The 23,989-nt window shown below is 42.2% G+C and overlaps 1 protein-coding gene across 1 annotated transcript in view; it reads right to left on the bottom strand.

Annotated features, from left to right (window-relative positions):
- The window catches only part of LOC142937775 (collagen alpha-1(XV) chain-like), a 50,491-nt gene extending 26,833 nt beyond the window's left edge, over positions 1-23,658 (bottom strand). Inside the window, exons 1-2 of the mRNA XM_076080863.1 lie at positions 23,248-23,658; positions 23,077-23,156 (exon numbers count right to left, since the gene is read on the bottom strand). Coding sequence (XP_075936978.1) covers positions 23,077-23,156; positions 23,248-23,258 — 91 coding nt within the window. The 5' untranslated portion in view covers positions 23,259-23,658. The remainder of the gene's footprint in view (positions 1-23,076; positions 23,157-23,247) is intronic.
- Between the last annotated feature and the right edge of the window lie 331 nt (positions 23,659-23,989).

The following is a 23,989-nucleotide window of genomic DNA, read 5'->3' as shown; positions in this document are numbered from 1 at the left end:
TGTTAATGTCATAATTTGACAGTCAGCTCTAAATAAAGGTAATAATGAGCTATTATAGAGGGGCATTTCTTGCATAAATAGTTACTTCTTGCCAGCTGTCTTTGACATATTAAATGTCTGAGTGCCCCTGAATGCAACAGGAGGGCAAGCATCTGCTAACAGTTGCATTACCAGACAACAATGACTTGCTTTTGACAAAAATTTTATTAAATGGCTGCTTTGAATTTGTTTTAAATCATAGACATGCTGTCGTATTGTGAAGTAAACATAGAAGACCATGCTTGTAGCTTTCTGTGTGTGTGTGTGTGACCAGGTGAGGTTACAGGCCTCCCATTTAGCACAAAGCTGCTCTGTTGGTGTTGAGCTAAAGCGCCAAGTCAGCGCAGTTATTAAGAGGAGCAGAGCAGATGTAAGTGTTAACGCTCTCACTGTGATCAAACACTCAGTGATGAATAGATCTTGTTCAGGGTGATGCCAGAAACAATGGCACTTTTTTTTTCTCACTTGTATTATTGTTAGACGACAAAGACTATAAGCTCGTCTGTGTTGGCGTAGCGTATAAAGAAACAGACCTCAGGTGCTGCAGTGATGTGTTTCTTGACTTTAGGGGTACTTCACACTTTGCTTAGACAATGAAATATTATTTGTATAGATAGAGGGCAAGATTTTACTGGTGATGCTAGTAAATCTTATTTTCTGTAGTCAAAATGTATATTTTTACAATATTTCTCAACCTCCTGGATTTATAAACATGCTAACCAGTTTAGCAGGCTATATTTTCATTATCAGTTATGTACGCAAGGAAGGCAGAGAAACCCTAAGTTCACTGAATGATGTAGTCAAGTCCCACTGTCTCATTCTCTGACCTCTAACAAATCTAAAGTATTCATGGGAATGTGGCCGTCATGTTAAAGTAGAAATGAGAGATTCATTTATTTTAGGAATGAGGCAGCACCTGAGTATGTGAGTCCTGGATGATAGGAATGTGACAGTATAGGATAGGAGGAAGAGGCCTGCTGTGGTCGTACCATGTGCACAGAAAGAGACAATCTTACTAAAGACTGGGTCGGGACCCACAGGAGATTTTATCAGAGTCGCCAAATGCATTTGCCGAATTTCTTTCGTCTTAATAAATTCAACATTTATATCTGCAATACACCTTTGAGCCACATGAGGAAGCCTGAATAATTTTTGCTCTGATAATTTTGCCTACTTACAACATTGAATCTAATATAAAATGCTAGCATACATTCTGTTTCTTTAACTGATGAGAGGAAAACATTGAGAGCCTGCTAACTCTGCCTAAATGCATTTATTTGGTCTCATGTATTAAGTATTTCATATGTGTATATGTTTGCATGCATAAAACTAAATGTCTATTTCTTTTCAAAATGGCTGGTGAACCTATTTAAGACAATATAAGGTAAAATGGCAGTAGAAATGATCAGGAATGTAAATTCAGGCACAAATTGGCTCTTCTATTGGTTTATAGACAAGGCTCTCGTGAATTGGGTCGCGATGGCTTCTCATTTGTAAAAAGTGGGTTCCCCAGAAAAAACCTTCTGGGACACAGCGATCTCACACAAAAAGAATGTCTCACAGTCAGCAAGCTAGCAGATTTGTTCAATTTGATGCAGCTTTTCAGAGACGTTTTGATCCAAAAAAAACAGATCCAAATTTATTCATTCCAATGGGACAAAGAGATTCCATGGTGTTGCAAGCACCTTACTGCAGCAACTCAACCATATGAGCAACGCATGGAGATTAATACTGTGAAGATGCACTCGGGATGATTTGCGTGGGAAAATCTTTCCCACTGTTAAGAGGGCAGGCTCCTCCATGTGTCTCTTCCTCCACTCCTTTTGCAATGGAGGTGCGTGGTGCAAAACGAAATAGTCAAAACTGTGGACGGCGTAGGTATCTCAAAACCAATTTACCAATATTTGCATGAACTACCGCATACTACTGATATTTTTATTTTGTAATTAGGGTGTAACTTCAAGCCTAAATCACAAGTTTGGGCTGCAACATTGACGGTGAATCACCTTAGATACTCTTAGTCAGTCCTTAGGTAGCGCAGTTACAAAGGAGTCCTTCATATGCTCGGAAATGCAAATTTCCTGGAGCTGCCGTGTGGGGTTTCCGAAGCCGGGAGGTACAGCAGAGGTTCGTATAAAAGAGGTTTGTTCTCAGTTTGGTTCAATACAGAAAAGCTCACTTAATGTGAAGACAATCAAGTTTACCGTGACCTCTCAAAAACATTTGCAAAAGAGTTCCATACATACACAAATACTCAAAAGTACAATGTTAAATAAGTTTGTGTTTGTCACAGAGTTTAGTGCCAACAGTCCTCATAAAGCAGAAGGCCATTTTCCACAGTAAAGCCAACACGAGTTCACGCTCTGATAGCCTTGCAACAGGACATCAACATAACACAGATCAGCCGATTATCCCTTAAAATGGAAACAGCTTTTACAGCGACTTAAATTTCAACTGCTTGTGAGATGAACCAGATGGTTTACGAGAATCTGAATAAGCTGTTTCAAACCTCGCCATCCTCACTGCTGGAACACAGCCACAGGTATTTTAATTCATATTTGGATAAATCTCTCTCTACCGCTCTCTTCTCCTCTAAGATATCGACAACTCGATTCGACCTTGCTTATCTGGGCAATGGCAGTTACAAAAACGTACAGGACTAATGTGAGGAGCCAATCAGTCTCCTTCGGGCTGGCGATGAGGGAGTTTTCTAGGTTATTGAAATGACAGAATTGTGTTTAAAAATAAGTTTCACAAGAAACAAACAAAGTAGTCGTGATGCAGCTGCTGAGAATGCACGAACCACAGAAATGTGCAAGCGTTACTGAAAAATCCTGTCTGCAATCATTTGCCGTAACCAACAACATCACCACCACTCACATCCAAATTCTATCAGCAGGATTTCGTAACCATGACACGTTGTGCTCTTGGTTCAGCAAGTTTGCTCTACAAAGTCTCAGAGCCAAGACTGACTCAACCAAAACTCTGTACCCAGTTAACAGCAGTGACCCTGACTCGCCGTACCCACCGCAGCTGAATGAGGTACTGTGCGCTTATTCTCGTTATAGTCTCGTTCTTATTGATGCCAGCTGCAGTATTGAAACCACCAAGCGAGACTCCCAGATGTGAGGGGATGGGATGTGTTATTGCACAGATTGTGGGCCTTGTCACTGATGCGGTTGTGATTTTCATGGGACAGAATTGTAGCGGCGCAGTTGAGAAGTGTCCAAGTCCTTGATGACTCCATTGTTGTCTCCACTTTTTCCCGTGGAGGATTCTGATTGTTCTGTTGGGTTTATTGGCCCGGGACCTCCAATGTGGATTGGATAAAGTGGTTGGGATGGAATTGCATAATGCAGGCTGGAGAGGAAGTTGTTGCCAAAAGCGGGGAAGATGAAGTTGCTCAAGATCTTTTCCAGTGACGACAACAGGCGCAGCGTCAGCAAACCTGGTTGACGTTGGTGATCCGACATTAGACTCCTCTTGATGGAGCTACACATTAGCTAGCTAACAAACGTAGCATATCTATCGAGGTATGAGGAGAGGGGCATGTTGACCGAGGTCCTGCCTGCTACCAAGCTTGCTCAACTGTTATTGGAGCTCAGAGTGAAAAGGGGCGGGGCTTAGGAAGGGTCGCCGGCTCACTATTTGTGCCCTGGAGGATTTTCATGGAAGTGGCCAAACCCTATACCTAAATTTTGGGTACAGGGCCATCAGAGACCATACAAGTTTGAATCTGCAACTATGACATAAAAATGTTTCTTAATGCGGCTTTTACAAAAGAAAACTCTCTTTCTATGGCTCTCTCACACGGCACTACACACACAACGGGAGCCTTATGTGTGACAGGTAAAGTGAGGTCTGGACCGGGGTAAAAGGGGCTGGGCGGTAAGCAGAGCGCATTCTTGTGTTCCATCCAACATCCATCTTGGGGAGCAAGGTTGTCTCTCAGTGAGGCGGACCAGATTCTCCTCGGCCGGTGGTCTTACGGACTGCTGTCCATTTAATGTACGATAATGTATGCAGTGGAAAGCTGTGACTGAACTTCACTGACTTCTGGTGGAAATCTGTTCTTTGATCAACTTTCTCTCCCGTGAGAGAAGGGTTGCAGCTTTTTGTAAATTCAAACAGTTTACAGACGAAGAGAAGTTCAATCAAATGACGTAGGTCACATTAGTACACTGAGAACAAAGTCCAGTATAGGATCTAAAGTTGTATGTTATTTTGTGTCCCCAAAATAGCTGTTATTTCACTTTGCAAATATCTCAGCTCTGAGTAGGTCTTAGAAAAACAGTAGAAGTCTGCCAGGAAAGACTGGCTGATGCTACACTGGGGTTTAATGGCAGCACTGCTGTAGGTTTTACAAGGGGTTAAAAGGTCTCAGTGTGACTCCAACAGACCGTGGAAGAGGAGCATATAATGACTTCATAATGACAGCAGTATAAGTGCAGGAGGATGGGGGGTCATTGCCGGTCAGGAGAGAATAAGCTTGTGGTGACTTGATATTTTTATTTTTTTAATTTCTAAATGAATGGACTGACTGTTTAGAATTTATTTGATGCAGAGTGGGCATTTCATGTAACAAATACCTGGTGAATAACAGTATATCCCACCTGCTGCACCTTTCATACTCCCTCCATGTCGTGTTACACTTAAAGATTCTTTCTACTAAAACCTCATACTTGACACCGAGTACAGGAATCGACTTGGCTGAGTTGTACAGAAATTCAAACTGTCCCTGCAGATTTAAAGTTGTTTTGGTGCGAGTCTGGACCAGTGATTCAAAGCTCTGGAGTGTGCCCGTATAAGCCAACAGTGGACAGGACTGGGGTCACCGATAAGGGTCTGTTTTCCGTGTGCCTGTACAAGCTGGCATGTCCAAAGCTGCAGAGAGCCAAAGGCCAAATAGTTTAGTTGGTTAGGACAGTGGAGCAAAGTATTACGCCAGCTCCCCGCTCCTTCACGATTCTTATCTTCCATCTTAATATGGGGACCAACTCGGCAGTGTCTGCAGGAGAACAGTATCCCCTTTGTAAACGGGAATATGTGGCATGTTTTTTTCTTAATTTTTCACTCAAAGCCCGTCGGGTCACATTTCAGCACAAATATCAGAATTACATGCCGTTTTTGAGGTGCATGTTATTGCAATTTAAAAACACGAGTCAAGTTGAAAACTACATTCTTTATTGCTTAGAGTAGAGATACACATCTGTATCACTGTTCCCCCATGTCCTGGTCTGTGCATTCATTATGCTTTCTAATGTACTTATCTCAGAATACACATTGCAAGTGACATATAAAGTACCCATCAGTACAGTTAAAACCATTTTGGTCTGAATAATGTGGAAAAAAGTAGGAAGCAATAGTAACGTTTATCATTTCTCATTCCGTGCCTTCATTCATTTTAACAATTTGTACTGTTTTAAACCCGACAGCTTATTTCTTAATTTGTTTTGCATTAGACCACAGCTTTGAGGATACCTAACGTTCCAAAAATTATGCCAAATGTAAAGTTTGCTTACTCAAAAAACCCTCAAATACAAAATGGACGCTGGTGCAGAAATTCTTCCCAATATTCTAAAAGACACAAGAGGACCGAATAGAACAGAACCTGGTCTTTCTAGAACATCTGGTTTGGCACTTTACTGCAGGGTTACTTCCAGACATTCTTAAGGAAATAAAACACAAAATAACGTTGAGAGTAAATTTATATACTCACAGTTAGAGAGGCAAAACCTCAGAGCAGAATATGAAATGCTGACAGAGCAAGTAAATGCCACGCCAAAGAAGAGCTTGAGTTCACCTCTCATCACCAGTTGGATCTGTTAATATCTAAAGTGATGTGTAATAGTGTTTAAAACATTTCTGAAGTGATTCTCCCTCACCCCTGCCTTCAAGTCAATTAAAGCAACTGCAGGCTGGTGGTAAAAGCGGACTTCCACAGGGGTCAGATGTCATGGGGCTCCGTGTAAATGGCACATTGTTTCAGCTTACCCCAAGCTGTGTTTAACCAGCTGTAGAAACTGCACTCTGACCAAAGTGTCAGAGGAATGATGGGCTGAAAAAAAATGATGGGCTGAAAAAACCCTGCCTGTTTTTGGCAGCTTGCCGCCTGCATGTCCAGCCTTCAACGCAGAACTTTTGGCGAGAAAGTGCAATGCTTCTTTCTTACTTCATCATGGAAAAGGTGTGAAGCATATGAGCTGGTGATTTCTCAATAAATGGTGTGCAAGAGGGAAAAGAAGAGGATGAGCTGATGTGGAAGAGAAAGAAAGAATCAATCAATCATGACGTAAAATAGGCAAAAGAGAGGAAGGTATACAGCTTCTTTCACACTTAATCAAGAAAGCAACTAGGACCTTTTGACATAGCGATGGTTTGTCAGGGCTCCTGCCAGTAGAGTAAAAAAGGGAGGGGAAAAGGAATGGAAAAATAAAGAGACCGAGACAGAGAAAAAGTAGAACCACAGCAAATGTGCTAAGGTGCAACTGAAGGCTCAATATCTGCAGCTGAACATCAACATATAACATTTTAATCTGTATCCATATCAGCTCCTCAAGGCATAAAGCAATCCCTTAAGATCCTCTTTCCCTCTTCTCCAGTGATGAATGCCAGGGCTTTGCGGTCAGCCGAAGGTTTGCCTTGTTTGTATTCATCACATAGGAGATACTTGTGTAGCTTATCCAAACTGTTCCTACAGAGGGAGGGCGGGTGGAGGGGGGGGGGGGTCTGAGTGATACCATCTGCTTTGGCTCTGCAACGGGAGTTGTTCGCTGTACAGTTTGAAGAGCAGGACCTCGGCCAATCCGCGTGAAGTCCGGTCCTTTTCATTGACTCAAGTGAGGCGGCTTCCACGGCGCCGATTCACTGTCACTGTTTAGAGAGTCTTGACCGGGCCCGGCTGACCCAGATGACAATGACCGGGATGACCTGAGCTCAATGTGCTCATTTCAAGTTGAAATCGCTGTTGGTTGAGTAGATATATATGCACTCTTTTTTATAGACCACTTTAACCGAGTGGTGCCTGTAAAAGGTTCCTGTTTCGTCATACAGACAGGGGCAAAAGAAGCAACATCTGAAAGGTATAGTCATCTTGTATCTTGCAAATATGTAGATGAATCATTAAGGAAATACTTTTGTTGTCTGATGTAAATTATAGTGTTTGTTGGCACTTCTGGGTTTGGCAAATCCCAGAAGAACACTTCCACCCTGAACAGTTACAGCCAACTGTAAAGCTCAGTGAGTGGACGACCCTGTCCACATGACCTGTGGTCTGGTACTCTTTGATTCAGGCCCTTTAGATTGAATTAAGGGCAAATTATATTTTAGACAATACTTTGCTTCCGACAACAAAGTCCCTTTCCTGTTTTAAGATGGCATTGCCCCTGTGCACATAGCCAAGTCCATAAAGATATGGTTTTGACAAACTTGACTGGTCTGCACAAAGCCCTAACCTCAACCCCATCCAACACCTTTAAGAAGAACCGGCATGCCAACTGCAAGCGGGGTCTTATCGCCAAACATCAGTGCCCGACCCCTTAAAGCCCAATGTCATTGTATGTGACATTGGGCTGTACTGTTCTTCACATCACTTGTATTTCTAATTGATACAAAGTAATCCCACCTTTAGCCAGTTCACGACATTGGCTGTAATGAAGACCTCTTGGACCGAGAAGGAGAACTGCTTTGCGTTCCAGGAACCAAGGGAAAAACATTACTGGAACAAATACAGGAAGAACTCTTACCTGCTACCCAGGTGGAGCTTTTTTAAAACTATTTCTTCCTGATAGTGCATTGTTTCTTTCACGGTGCTTCACTACTGAGTGCTGCCATACTAACCGCCGCTAATACTCATCACCATACCTGCAGCCAGAATGATGCAGATTACTACTGAAATCAAAATGCTCCTTCAATAAACTTCTGAGCAGATCAAGAAAGGGAGTCTTCATGCATCCCAACTGTCTCTAAATGCAGCTGTCAATTAGTTGCTAAATTGGGTGAAAATGCAATCCAGGTTCAGCCCGATCCTTGACCCCAGTGTCCTACAGCAATTAAGAACACTCAGCAGCCGTTAGCATCATTTGTCGGGCCAAAACCAGGTCAAGCTCATTGGCTAGTTAATTGAACTTGGAATTCCTCTTGTCTCTTGCTTGGAGTGGTGTGGCCAAAACAAAGGTAGAGCCTTTTTAGAAGTACTCATTTGGAGGTGGACGGACATTTATTTAATAAATTGTTTTCAGAGTGGCTGGATTTTCCTTGTCGGAGAAGTTGGACATGGGGTGGCAATTCTATTTTGTCTGGGCAAACTGAGAAAAGTATGTTTAGACGTGTGTTGAACTTGGCCTGCATTTGACATGCAAGAAGAAGTAGAAGTAAGAGAGAAGTAAGAGAAACATTGAGTTTAGATTGAAAGAGAGGAAGATGCAATTACAGAGAGCAATACATACAAACGACAGAGAGGCGGTGAGAGATTCACAGTCCTTATTAAAGTTAATAACAAACACTGGGTAAACACTTCGATCTGCCAGCTCTTATTCACCTTGTAAAATTGTAATCAGGTATTGAAGGGAACCTTTACGTTGCTTATACCACATGATCCTCGTCGGCTCTGGTGTCGAACTTCAATCCCAAACTTTCATTCAAAGAGGAGCAGAGAAGAGGTTTGGTTCAAAACAAACACTCTAAAAAACAACACAGGCAAACGGCCGAGGTCCCAAGGGTGCAATTTCACAGAATGTGAACTGTAACGGTCCGGCTGCTTAGGATCACCAGCGCCTGTGATGTCTCTGCTCCATCTGCTGCTCCGCATGATGGAAACATCGGCACTGTTTTTACAGTCAACATGATTTTAGTGACCATATTCACACTGCGTTCATATCACTCCACAGAGAACATCCTCGACTCGTGTGTCTCCACAATGTCACCGTCTTAATGAGAACATTGTGTTGAGCTTGGTGACAGATGTTGAGATAATGCCATGGGGGTTTTTTGCCAAACTGATCGAAAAAAACTGTGGGGACGATCAGAGTTATGAGGTCTTCACTTCAACTGTAAATCATTTTTCACAGCAACTGTGAAACTAATAGAGTAAACCCTATTATTTTGTTATTACTGGCTCTAACACTTGGCATCCTGTTGAGTATACATCTTAAAGGGAGTCACAGACATGGAAAGGGGCCAGTGAGGCTCACAGTTTCTCCTCAAGGATATATTTTATCAGCAGCAGTGGGCAAAGTGTTTGTTGTACCTGGTGCACGGTGTGAGGAAGCATACATAGTCATTTAAAAATATGAAATAAAATGACAACTGACTGCAAAACAAACTTTAGAACATTGACATCGGTCTATTCATACATAATGCCTCTTTGACCACTACTAACAGCTGGATATTGGCCTCAGTTTGCAGCCTGGCTGAGAGCACTTCATTTTTCTTGTTTTGGTTTTTGTTTGTTCTAAAGAAGAGCTTTACTGTCTCTACTCGCGCTGTTGTTCATTTGGTTGTCGTGACGGATTGACGTCCTGTCACCGCTCCAGCTGCTCATCCTCGAAGTGTCCACCGCTGCAAAATGCATGTGACGGAAACACTGGGTTTGTCCAGCGTCTGCCGCCTCCTCTTTATTTGATGTTGTAGTGAAGTGAGCACTGGATCCACCTCGTTTCTCCTTCTACTGTATGCATAAATGGTATCGAAGCGTCTTTGACCAGAGCACCAACAGTGCTGAAGACTACTAAATATGTCAGTGTGGGTGCAACAGCCAAAGTTCTGAACATAAAGCTACGGTATCAGTTATTACAAAAAAAGACCAAATTCTATTCATAGTGTATATCTGTATCTAATGCGATCACTTGTCTTCCATTACATAAAGTGAGCATACAGGTCAACCAAACTTGACACAGCTTCTGAGTGGAATCTTTGTAACGGTAGTTTTCACAATCCTAAAACCTGCAGAAATAATCAGCCATGAAACCGGAAGTTGGGCCGTTAATCTTTACTTCTAGAGACCACACACACACACACACACACACACACACACACACACACACACACACACACACACACACACACACACACACACACACACACACACACACACACACACACACACACACACACACACACACACACACACACACAGAGACAGAGAAACAACCTCTTCCTTCTCTAACAAATAGTCTCAGAGCTCTACAAAATGAACACTTTGATTTACAGAGTCATGGCTCAGGTAACCTAATCCAGAAGCAAATGTTACAATTACATCTGTCTACAGACGCACATCTGCAGGCACATGTGCGTAGAAGTGTGAGTTCTTGCATGGGTGTAAAGCTGTCCACATTTAGAAGCTGGTCTCTCTCTCCTTGTCCTCCTATAACAGAGGAGATTGCACGTAGCTGTTAGCACCCATAAAGATCCTCACCAAGTACCTGCTGGCCCCTTCGACAGGCTCTTTGATCCTGAACATCTGACCTGGAGCTCATTTCCTCATCCGGGAGATGAACTGACAACATGACCATGATAAGTATCTCAAGAAACAGGTAATCAACATCCGCTTACAGAGTTTCAACTTTCTGATATGATATATCATGTTATCAGCTGGTGCTTCAGCTGGAGTCGTCTTTCATTTGTTCTATGGTTAGCCTTTGCTCTAAATAATCACAGATGCATTTCTGCTCCAACAACCGCTTCTAAACTCCTTAAAACAGTTCACTCGATGTGCTGTGCCTTACATACAATTTCCCAAACTAAATTGGTTCCAGCCCCTCTGCCTTGTACTGGCAATGCATGCAAATTGCTAACAAATGCTGAAAAATCAAAAACACCTGTTGAGATAGTTTGGGAGGAGCGGGCACAGGCCCCGGACTGAAAGACATAATCAAGACTCTGCATCTATCTGATTATACAGACCTTATTCTGGGATGCTTTGGCAGAGAAACACACGGAAATATAAACATGTTTACATCAGAGTCGTACTCATCTCCGCAGTCCGACCTGACCCGATGAGACAACAACGAAAGTGAAAGGAAATCTGTGTCTGAAAGGATTTGGGTCAATTTAGTTCATGTTTTCATATGTGAAGTGAAACTTTATAAAGATTTTACATTTCTAAAAGTACTTAATCTGAACTGTCTCTAATGCAGGTGTCATGATACAGTTTTGTATAATTTTTGGAACATTTGATTCTTTGGTATCTGGTGTGCATCAAGATTTCTTATCCTTATTTACTCATCTTTAGAGGTTGGGCAAACCAAACAAACCCAACTGAACTTCCCTTTCTGCAATGTGTTCCTAGTTGCTGAGAATATCAGGGAAAGTCATCTGCAGCACAACATTTTTTGGGTGCACAATACATGCAATTCATTCTTTTTTTTAAAAGTTATAGTTGACGATTGCTGCCCAACGAACATGGAAGAAACATGTTACTGAAACCACAATCCTTTCCCATCACAAACCAGGGAAGACCTCGGTCTAACCCTAAAGACCACCATGTTACTCTCCACTTCAGAGCTCCAGGGTTACAAGACAAGCCAAGGCTGTAATAATAGTAATAACTATGATCCTGCCCATCCCCCCTGTTCGTGTTCCAGACCGTTAGATGCATGTTGCATCATCTGTTGGAAACGTCACTGGAAGGCTGTGAAGCTCCTCAGCAGACTTCATATTGGGCCGGGGGTGAGCTGTCAGGTTCACAATCATGCCATCAAAAACATGCCTTTGGGAGTGAGATGAGGAAAAACTAGGACGAAAAAGAAAACAGCAAGAACAAAAAAATTAAACAAATGGAAATAAAAGATTAAAAATTCAGTCACAATTGGAGTTCTTGTTACGAAGTGTTCGCCGTCAGGTTATGCTCGATAACTAATCAAACGCAACGCATTTCCCCAGTTGGTGTTATTTGCTGAGAGGAAATTGGGCCAGAGTTCATGTTTGGTATCTGCTGCCAGTGGGAGAGATATCAAAAAGACATTAAATGGGTTCCCTTTGGCCATGTTGCCAGGTTTGTCTAAGCTGTTAGAGTTTGCTGATAAGGGGAGGGCGTTGTTCAGACGAAAGGAGACACAACTCTTCAGTGAGAGCTGCAAGCTGGTTTGTGAGCAGAGACTTTGAACAACGGTGTTTCTCGCTCTCAAACTAAAAAATGTTTACATCTAAAAAAAACCTGTTTTAGAATGGACTGGTACTGTATTGTATTAATAAAAGTTAAAAAGTCAATGAAAGAGGCATTTGATATGATAAGAAGAAATCTGAGCAGAAAACTATCAAATTATAACAATCAAGGACGCCAAAAAGGAAATTGTACTGCACAACATAATATAATTGACTAGTTTCAAACTGAATCTTCCTTCCAGAGAAACCTCTTTGTTCACCAGACAAACCACAAACAAAATCTACCAGCATTTCACTGCAGTTAATCTCAGGTTCTGCTTCCCAGATACATGCTTCTAACTGCCATGATTTTCCATTAAAACTACTGCCTACAGCTCTCCCACAATAACAAGTTTCATTCACTTTTTATGGGTACTTTGTCACTGAACCACGAGGGAAGAGGCAGTTTTCGAGAAGGCAAATTGCTTCTTACCAGGACCACTTATGGCAAATAAACAGAAGAATCCAGCTGATTATTTCATTCCATTTTAGTTCCTAATTCCCATTGTTTGATAGTCGCCACGACTCAGGGCTCGCTAACTGAACTGGAAAAAAGCTGCTGAAACAAAGTCTTGATGCCAAAGCCTGAACAAATGACACACATGATGACCAGACATTTCTGGTTAAATGTAATAAAAGCATCCGGACAGTTTTCAGGGGCTGAATGGATGTTGAACTAACTCTCAAATTTGAAAGCGGATCTGTTTTTTCTTTGTATTCTGGTCAAAGGACGCTGCTGAAAGCTCTGGGGGCCTGAGTGCCAGTTTGGGATGTCTGGTGCTGCCTGATGGACTGAGCGATGACAGCATTGTTCAACCAAGGGCTGAAGAAGAAAGAGAAGAAGAAAAAAGGCACTGTACAAAGCAGCAATTTGCTCTGCTCTCCCAATAAATATTCAATCAATTTTCAACACTTGTCAATTGGGTGAATCAACAAGTGTTTGAGAAAACACTGCCAGCCTGATGATATTCCTTCCATTGTATTGCCTGACATGGTTCATTACGGCTGCACTTGTTTTGCTTGTCAACTTTAGTGCACGAACCTGGTTCTCAGATGTGAAACTAGCTCTCTCTTTAAAGTAAAAGCTCAAATAAACTGGACCAACATGTCTTTAAGTCTAACATTAAGATAATACACAGAGAAGACACATTCGTATGTCTGCACACGAATGCGTGTTTGGTATACAAAGAGGAAAGTAATCAAAGTCACATCTCTGGCCGCTCTTTGCTCATTAGAAGTGTTTCAGATTCATTGAAGGCAGGACTGCACCGGCTGGAGTGGAATCCAGCTTTGACGATGATGAAAGAGGGCAGAGAAGTGACAAACACCCAAAACGCTTCTCTCATAAACAGTGAAGCTGTTTGTTAGGATCCCTTTGGGAAACTCTTCTTTTTTTTAAATTGCAGACCATCATCAAGTATAATTACAGAGACCTCAACAGCTTAGGACACGTCATTACATCATGTGAAACAAATCTATATTAAGTCCTCCAAGTCAGAGAGTTACTAGATGTTTGACATCATTTCTGTGACCACACAAACTGGAGCTTATGTTTGCAGCCTTCTTGATTCCAGCTCGCGAAAACTATGTCGTATCCGAGTTTGAATGCTGTGATCCGAAGCCACAACCCTCCTCCAGTCAGTGACGAAGGCGTTACATCTTCTATCTTACCATCTCTGTCTTTGTTAGCTCTTACACTGTAAGAGAAGGGCAACATGGAGGGAAAGACAGGAGGGTACTCTGCAGTAACAGCAGTATAGTCTGATTTAATAAAAGGCATATTTACTACCACGGAGGGCTTTTTTCTTTCTTTTTGATGGAAATGTGCCACATATTTACGGTGTGGGAGGGGTGTAAATGAGAGAGTCTACCACATGCACAAACATAACAACTGTTAGTGCTAATGAGAGGCTGACAGCAGACACTGCGGCAGGGTGCTAACCGCAAACCAAGGTGAGAAAATGACTAATTTTCACATACTTTGTGAAATCATTTCCTCCATAAATTTGCAGGATGAATAAACACACAGTACAGTAAACAGCACTCTGCTTTAAAGGAAGAGGAAGAAAGAATGCTAAGATAAACAGAGAGAAGTGGATAGCTAATGAATGAAAAAGGACAGAATCAGGCTCTGAGACACAAAGTAAGACAGAAAGAAAAGAAAGGAGGGCAGAAGGCAGATGTTTGTTGATGTTCTCGCCAGTGGTGGGGACACAATAAGGTCAATTGAGACCAAACCATTAATTAGAGTTGTGGTGGGGTTTTTCAGGAGGTGGGTGGACTGTGTGTTTAAAAACAACGCAGCTGCGGACCAGCTGAGCGCGCACACACACACACACACACACACACACACACACACACACACACACACACATAGTGACACACGCCAATTACGCCATCAACACCACCACTAATCCCACCTCCAACTGGGAAACAATCAGGACCATCTGCAGATGCTCTTCAGGGAATGTTTGTCACTCTTTTGCTATAAGCCATTGTGATATTGACCTCTCCCTCCTTTACGCTTCAGGCTGCCAAAGAAAAACGCCAATGAAGTCCAGCAATAAGACGTCATAAGAGCCCCTCATTATTTCAATGGGAATCAAGCTGGTGGTCCTCAGACTGGGCAGACATGTTCCAACTTCAGAAACAAGACAAATGAAAGCAAAGTTTGAGTTTCTGTGGTGAGTTTAAACTCAAGACTCAAGGTCTTTGAAGTCTTTTTTTGTTGTTTGCCGATGACCAGAAGTCATCTATCACCTAGACAGGAGACACAACCAGAGCTGTGAAGGTTCAAGGTTGGGACAACATACCAGTAACACTGCCGGTCTCTGGCCTCGGGTAAGCTTGAGCCAGTTTTATTAAAAGTGGACCTACGATTTTGTATTCACTGAGCAAGGTAGTTAAGATAAACTTGTCTCTTACGCTATACGGCCAAAAGTATGTGGACACCCCTTGTCCACATCTTAATCTTGATCCCTCAGAGATATTCTGGTGTGGAAGAACTTTGACTGGACCTCACCAGAGCTCTGGCATCAACCCCATCAAACACCTTTTTTGGGATGAGCCAGGCCTTATGTGTCGACCACATTAGTGCTCTTACGGCTGAATGGGAGCAAATACTTGCAGCCAGGTTTCAAAGCCTTGCAGAAAAACCTACAAAAGTGGAGGCGGTTATTGGAGCAAATTAAAGCCTGTGTTTGTTGACTGAGATTTTCCCTGTAATGTCTCGATGTTAAAGTCTAGAATTTGAATTGAATCGCTTCGATTCTCCCGGTAGTGCTTTTACCGATGATTAGCTTAACTTCTAAAAAGGTGTTACCTTCAGTCAAGTGGCAATTAGATTACACAGGCAGGAAAACATCCTTATCTTCAACACCAACATCCTGGTTTTGATGCAACACACTAATCAAAGAGATCAGTGAGCAACGGAGGGTAAAGGTGATATTCCAGAGTTTAAAAAAGAAAAGGAAACCTTCATAAATCTGTTCCCGCCAACAACTGCTCTGTCATTAGAGCAGCACTCCATCTGCAGCGCAGACACAGACACCGGAGTAGAAACGCGCTCCATACATCTACACACATGCCCATGCACAACTATGTACAATTATATTATTCAGAAAACTTTTATTTACTTTATTATCAATGCAAATTTAACAAGGATTGAAGTAAATGAGGGAAACTGAGATTTCTAATGTGCATGTTTTATAGCCACACACGGCTGCTCTGCACTCCATGAGCTCATCATGTATGACGGGACATGTCCTCTCTCTCTGTGGTCCCCACCCGGCCGAACAGACACCTGCTTGTTTCAACTGTCTTTCCGGCCCTGACAGACTCTTTCCAGACTGTCAGAACGTTCCATGTTTTCACCCATCGGGGCTTCTGTGGTGCAAAAAGGCCAGGAAGCCGGCCGCTCCCGGAAAAACAAACATGCTCATTCAGAGCCACTTTACATTATCGTAAATTGCAGTTCTGATGCACCTCTAATCCCGTCTGACGGCAACCTATGAGCAAACATGCAGGAAGACATATACGTTCTCTTAACTCCCTCGTAGAACACAGGATGGACTGTGGTTCAGTCACAAGCATGCCCTTTACAACCGTAACCATGTTTATGTGCTGTAATCTTCCAACACTCAGCTACAGAGGGGAATTTTCTTTTCATCCTGCGTCACACTTGCAGTGGCACTCACTTAAACCGTCAACAGCCACAGTCTGTCATTGGCCACTGAACAGCTCTCCATGAGCAACGGGCAGTTAGGAGCCTTGCTCAAGGGAACTCCATCAGTGGGTGTTGTGGGGATATAAAGTATTTCTCTTTTCCAAGCTGGTCTGGGGTTTATCATTTATTATCCTCAAGTCGTAGGCCTGCTCCTCTAATCTCTAAAGCTGTGCAAATGCATCCAATCACGTGACCTCTGACATATGTGTGGATGCTCAACATGGTTATATCCCCCAAAAAATGAAGGAATAACATTCATTCAGAGGAAGGAAGCCGCCATGACTCCTTTAAAGTGTTGCTCCCCAAGGTTTTAAATGTACTCATTTTTGGTTCTGCTAAACCAGCCCTCAGCATCCGCTGACAGAAACGTTATGGTCATGTGACCACTTAAGATGGAAAGGGGAGGGGATGCCCATTATTTCATAATCTGTCTTTTATGTATAAAATGCACAATCACAGCAGAAAAAAAGGATCGATATACAACAACATAAAGTCAGCTGCTGATATATAGATGTGTCACATTTAGGAATTAAAGACTTCACATGGAAAGACAGCATGAATAACAACAGCAGCGAGAAAGGAGTCAAAGTGCTGCTCCGTCCAAACTTCAAAATGAAGGCAAGGGGGAGAGGGAACAGTCGACCACATCAAACGGCGTTCAGGACATTTAGTGTAAAAGCTCTTTGATGGCCGAAGCTTTGATTTCAATGAGTGATGACTGATGTTCAGATAAGGAAGAATTAAAAGTGTTAAACAAAGATGTGTTATCTTAAGAATCCCAAATTGTTAACAATACGTTTGTTATTTTTGTTATGTCACTTGTTATTTTCTAAAATAAAACAGGCAGCAATAAACTATAAGAGTACAAAGGACGGAGGTCAAAGTGACTCTTGGCGTCACACATTCAGCCTCCCACACAGAATCCATCCTATACTTAACACATCCTGTGTTTGTCCGTTGGTTTGACGCTTTGAAGAAAGTCCTCCATCTCGTTCAACACTATCTGTGCTCTGTATAGCGGCTTGTTGTGTCCGGGACACATTTAGCAGTTCCTGTTTACCCTTCAGGATAACGCACATGTTTTTGGTTTGGGGGTTTGTTCTAGATAATTTGCAGATACAACCATCGAGGCCCAGGGACTGTGGAGCAGCCATCTACAAAGTGTTTAATCAGCGGAATCCCTGATGAATGAATATAATAGTGATCCATTTACTGCTTTGACATCGTCTCCTGTTTCCTTTTGACACTTTTTTCATGAGTTCGTCACATGTCCTCATCAAAAAAAAAAGAGTAAAAATAAAGTCAAAGTCAAAGTCAATGACTACAAAACTCATCACTGGGAGGAAGTCTCAAAAACAACAAGCTGCATCTATTATGAGTGAAAGAAATGAATCGGGTGCCAGACGAAGATGGAAACACTGGACCAAATCTAACAGTTGTTGAAAGCAAAAAGAAATGATCTGGGATGCAAATACATGTGCGACACACACAACCTGCAGAGCATCTTGAATCAGTTGAAGCTTGCTGACACATGGAAGAGTAAACAGCCACAGAAAGGGCTCGTGTCACTCTCCCAAGAACAAACAGACAAATATAAATCCAGTTAATTCAGACGGGATTAAATTATGAATCTGTTTAGATTTCAGAGACTCGTGGGTTTGAATGTTTCGAGTTTAAAGGGAGAAGAGATTAAGTGGCCACTCCTGGGACATTTTTTGTTTAACTTTTCAGTTTTCTGTTCGATGATGGGACTTTTGTCTCCGATATAAGGCAGATAAAACAGACATATAGTTGCCAGCTAAGCTCCAGCCTGGCATGTCGAACTGGTTAGGAAGGCCGCTGATGAATTTGTGAAAGGCACGGTGTGACCCAACAACGACCAAGTCCAGAAATCCTGATCTCATGTGATAGATTTTGCCAAAGTGTTCTTCAGCCAAAAAAGGATGGATGGATGGATGGATGGATGGATGGATGTGAGCATCTGCCAAATATCTAAGATGTAAACGATACTTATATCATGACCTCATAATACTCTCAACATGCAGAGTACGCACATCTGGCCACTTTTAGCTTGTCTAACGTTTGGTGAGTCGTCCTTTGTTTTGTTTTTAAATTGTTGACAGCTTTGGCGCTCAGCGCTCAGCGATGGGATTCATTCCTCAGGAAAGACCTGCCTTGTATCAAGCATTCCAAAGCGATGAATGTAAAAAAAAAGTTTCATGAACAGGATAGAAGCAGACTCACTCGTGTGTTACGTCATGTGGCAGCTGGAAACAAACTGGACATTCATTAATAGGAAAATGTCACCGACTTTAAAAGTCCCCGCTGCTGTTTTTCTTGCTCATTCATGAAATCATTGTTGGACAGCGCTGACAATCTCTCTGTGCTTGAGTTTAAATTACACTTTGGATCATAACGTCACTTGTTAGCTCTCTGCAGGGCCGGATGACCATGAAACTGAAGCCAAACCAGAGTCTCTTCAAGTCAGAGTCAAGACCAAAAGGAAGGAATTACACATTACGTCCTTAAACTCAGTGCCGTCTTACTTCTCCTGACAATAACGAAGAGCCAATCTACAGGTGTCACTGATACCTATTGTATGGTCAGCTGAGTTCATGCTAATAAAGTAATAGATTAAATGAACGCAGCATATTTGTGTGAACATAAGTGAGAAAGCAGGGCTTCAGGTACAGCTTCTGTCACATCCCTGTTTTGACTTTCTCTACTTTAACATCGCCTTCTACGCCAGTCTGTCAAATTTTCTCCACAGCTTTCGCTTGGACACAGGAGAGGTGAGGAGAGGAGGCTGTAAACTGTTTAATACCACAACATTTTGCAGACACATTTATGCATCAACTAAAAAAGTGAGTCACAGGGTTTTGTATCCAATTGTATCAGCTAATAAAGCAGAGATGCTTCGTCAGTCTTCCTTTTCACTACAACAGACCAAAGTCTGGTTCCCTTTATTCCTTCTTCAGCTTTCTATGTTCTTGGGCAATGTTTTTGCACTGGGTTGCACTTCTGGTTTGGTTCAGGACTAGTGTTGGTGATGTAACAGTTGGTGAGGTTGACAAACTGATAAACTTGAGCTGTGGGAGGGGAAGCAAACTCAGTCGACCTTCCCTGAACAAACAACTGATAAAAAAGATGAAAATAACAAGTCCTGCCTTTGTTAGTGGACCAGACTTTGTTTTACTTAAAAGTCAGATAAAACAGGGAATGTCAGTTTTCTTCCAAAACGGTTATCTGCTCTGTTTTGGAAGCAAACTCTTCAAATGAACTTGAAGCCCATCGGTGACGCAAGAGTGACATTTATCCAAACAGCTTCATCTGCAGGTTGAATGTCTTCCAATTATGAATCTGTTTGAGACATCACCCGGCTCACGATTCTGTGCTGGTTACATCCAGCAACACCCTTCATACACGTCACTGATCTCTAAGGACTCGCATCATAATCATCTTCGTCATTCTCATGTCACTCTTGTCCTAGCCATCATCATCATCATCATTATAATCACCTCAACGTAATTACCATAACCAAGTTCTCTGAGACTCGCATCATCAACCACATCATCATATTCATCATCCGTAATAGCCAACTGTGTCCCGGCCCGGGCATTCCCGTTGTTCCATCAACATAATTAAAGACACAATCATTTGTGAATAATGACCATGTGCACAGCAGATGTGCATGTGTGTCCTCTTTCGGTGGGTGTGGCTGATAGGCATGTGCAAGCGTGTGCATATGTATGCACAACGAGCGGTGCTCCAGGCGAAATATGTTATGTTTGTCAACATGTAAAGATTAAGAGCATGCTTTTGTGATTCTTCTGTAGAATGAAAAGCATCAACGATAGAAAAACAAAGGCTCACTGAAGACGGCTCGGGGCAAAGCCACTTTGATGCTTTGTTTACTTCTCAATGTTTTCTCAAACATCTTGATAAGATATTCCACTGCAGTGAGATCATACATTTGTTCTTCAATTAATCTGCTCACATACGAATTGATTACTTGTTTCATTCATTTGTTTACCTCATTAAATGTATTTCATATGTATTTTTAAGTCTTTCAACACTTTATATTGACAATTTAATCCATAAGGTTAAACATTGTCTAAAAAAGTATTGCGCATATCATACAAGAGACATTTGAAATCGTGGATGACATTTTTCAATAACCAAATCTTGTTGTAAATGCTGCTGAAACTGTGTCCGCTCCGGTCGCCCGGCTAAAGAATGTGCCTCAGGAACCCCGTGTGTGGTGCAAAATGAGTTAAAACACCGGCAGGGACTGTGGTCTAAGAAGAGTCCTGGTTTGGCGTCACCTAAAAACCATCAAAATCTACGGGTGTTGCCAGCTGGCGTTAGCCTGCTTAGTCTGTAGCTTAGCTTTAGTCTTTAGCATGTGTGCTAGCTATCCATCTAGCTAGTCGGCTAGTTTCAGTGAGCCAATGCAGTCGATCGGGAGAGAACCACACTGACCCCTGAACCAAGCCGGTCAGTAATCAGGTCAATAATAATGGGTTTAATCAACCAATATATGTGGTGCCGACTAGCGAGGGCACATCCCTGATGCATTTGTTCATTCACACACATTTTTGCACGTGGCTTTATCTTTCTTGCACTCATTCATTCATGTACTAAATTATTTAACTTTCAACATGTTTATCGCTTAGTCACAGATGCAGCTGGGCGATATGTCAAAGCGATATGTCAAAGCCATAATGTTAAAGCCACTGCTAAGTTCTCATTCTTCGGAGGCGGACCGCTGAATTAGCAAAAAATAAAACAACATAAATCGCTGTGTGTGTTTCACACGACCAAACAATGCAGATGTGTACTCTTGTCTCTCACCACACTAGCAGACACAGCTGAAAGAAGCAGCATGCACTATTTCCCACTGAGGAAAGAGATTATATCTGTCGTAGTCCAACAATCGAGCACAGAAATGTTAATGTTGCCACGGCGACAGCTCTGTTTTCGAGAATATTTACAGCTGGAAATATTTGTCCCTGGTGCTCTCTCTCTCTCTGGCAAGTGAGCCGGCATGCGTTCGCACACACACACACGCACACAATTCCTTTTTTTTCCCACTCTTGAAAAAGTGAATCATGGCAGAGAATTATGAATATGGCAAAAGCACAAACAGCCTGACAGCGGAGTCTCTGGCTCTGTAGGATCTACAGTAGAGGAAAAGAGGACCATGAAATCACACTTTAAAAGCCTTTCTTTAGTCTTTAGACACATCTGTTGTCAAGTTCTGTTGTGCTGCAAACATTCAAAACTTATTTTGAGTCAAATCTCACTCCAACAAGATCATATTCCACTTGGTCTCATAATTAGTGACAGGGTTTTTTATTGCAAAGCGGTAGCAGTTTTTGAGCCAAAGTGGTGTTTGATTTAAAATGTCAGACTCGGATAATTAACCTCCGTGGGGCCACGTTAGCTAAAGAGACCCCGTAATTATTTGACCGGGCCTTGACAATGCTGCTTTTGTGACATGGAGGTCCTTGTGGTAATCATAGGTCAAGATACACACACACACACACGTAGCTGCAAATGCCAATCTGGATTCCAGCACACTGACGACAGCAGTGATCGCAAATTGGCCTGCGTCAAGGATGAAAAGTAATAAAATGAAGCTCTCAGACATAACTGACAATGACCTTCATCTCTGACAAGCACTTTCCAACACACACACATTCACATTCTGCTACTGATTGCAGAGCCTGTCAGTCAACGTGCACGTTGGGAGGCCTGTTTCCAATTGCAATGGAAAAAGAAACTCTGCGGTGCTTTCGGGCACTAATTGTGAACATGTTGACGGGTCCTGATTGATCCGTTCATCCTGGAGAAAATCTAGATTTAAGCTGTGAAAACAGTCAGTGAAGACTGTGGGGGCTGAGAAACATACCAGTCGAGATATAATTGAAACCATCACACAGAACACAGCACAGGAGCCTGCAGGTATCTCCCTTATGGGCTCTGGTGTCATTAGGTTCATTTAAAAACAATGGTTCCCAAAGGTTTGGGGAACGCCATGTTTATACTTCCAGTATAAACAGTTTAATGTGGAGTGACTTTGGACACATTCCAATCCAACATTAAGCATCCCATTGGACACACTGATCTTATCAAATGTGGGGGTCTTAAAGCCAATATGCCTTTCAAAACGCAAACGTAAAACCCCTAAAGACATTCCCATGGCCTCTGCTATATAGACACTTTAATTATCATCGACATGTGCGTAAAGAGACTAAAAATGATAATGCTTTAAGTTAAATGTGTGTCTGTGCGAGGCCTAAATATTGAATTAATAGAGAACTTTGCTTGCCTTTCTGAATATTTTGTAAGCTATAACATCACTATTTCAACATAACTATAACATTCATTAATTAAGTTCACAGTGTCACCTCAATATTCATATGATCTCCCAACAACACAGTGCACCAATGCTTTTTTAATAATCTTTCTTAAAGTAATATCATCCTGTACCTAAATATAAAACCATCTGTTTCCAGGACCAGAGAGCAACAGTTTCACCAGTTTCATATTCAGCAGATCAAAACTCATGAGCCAGCAAAAAGTTCAGCAACAGCAGAAGAAGAAGAAGAAGAAAAAAAGAAAAAAAAACATGATCCAGCAATAACAGACAAACAGAGTGCACATACCGTCCAACAGCTGAGCAGAGGAGGGACGGCAGCAGAACCGGAGCGCGAGTAGAAATAATCCAAAGAACCAGAGGGGAATGCTGTATAAAGACAAAAGTAAAGAGTTGGAAAACTGACCAGATGTTGATATAAAACAACTTCTCTGTAGAAAACACAGTGCCTTTCATTTACCGTGAAGTCATCTTCAGTGATGTTAAGCTTAGATCCAAACTAAAGTTGTCCTGTTCATGTGTGGTAGCCCTGGTAAGAGAGAGAGAGATGGAGCTCACTCTGCCACTCTCTCTCACTCACTCCAAACTAAAAGCCTCGCACTCTCCTCCTCTTCCTCCTCCTCCTCTCTCTTGCTCTCTCTCTCTCTCTCTCTCTCGCTCTCTCTCTCTCTCTGGTTCCCAGTCAAACAAAGGCAGCTTCAGTGAGTCGGACTCGAGGGGCCATCGCAAAGCTGAAATCCGACTCCTTGTGTCTCTCTACGGACCGCCGCTTTTCTAATCCAGCCCACCCCTCAGACATCACAACTCCAAATACAAATTAACACACTCCAGTTAAGTCCTCCTCCCCCTGCTCCCCCTTCTCCTCCTGCTCCTCCCCACTGGTGTGGTTTCTCTCCCTTTCCCTGCTTTAATGCACTTTTCTAGCGTGGCCTTGACTTATGAGAGGAGATGTCTCAGGAGCTGCAGCCTCGACTTCAAAACTTTTGCCTAAAGTAGTGAAGACAATAAGTTATAATTGGATCAGAGTAAATATTAAAACAGCTAAAACAAAAGCTAATCGTATCACTGGCATTACATGAATGTGTTTGTAACAGTGTCTCACTACTAAATGCCAATTCCACTTTATTTTCCACAAAATGCCCAAATGTATCGGAAGTAAAATCATCAAAAAACTGCATTCAGTCAATTAAAACATGGTATTT

The sequence above is a fragment of the Anarhichas minor genome, unplaced genomic scaffold, assembly GCF_050575085.1.
Source record: "Anarhichas minor isolate MPS153535 unplaced genomic scaffold, ASM5057508v1 ptg000074l, whole genome shotgun sequence".
Lineage (NCBI taxonomy): Eukaryota > Metazoa > Chordata > Actinopteri > Perciformes > Anarhichadidae > Anarhichas > Anarhichas minor.
The sequence above is the reverse complement of the archived record's forward strand: the minus strand, read 5'-3'. Positions and strand labels throughout refer to the sequence as shown.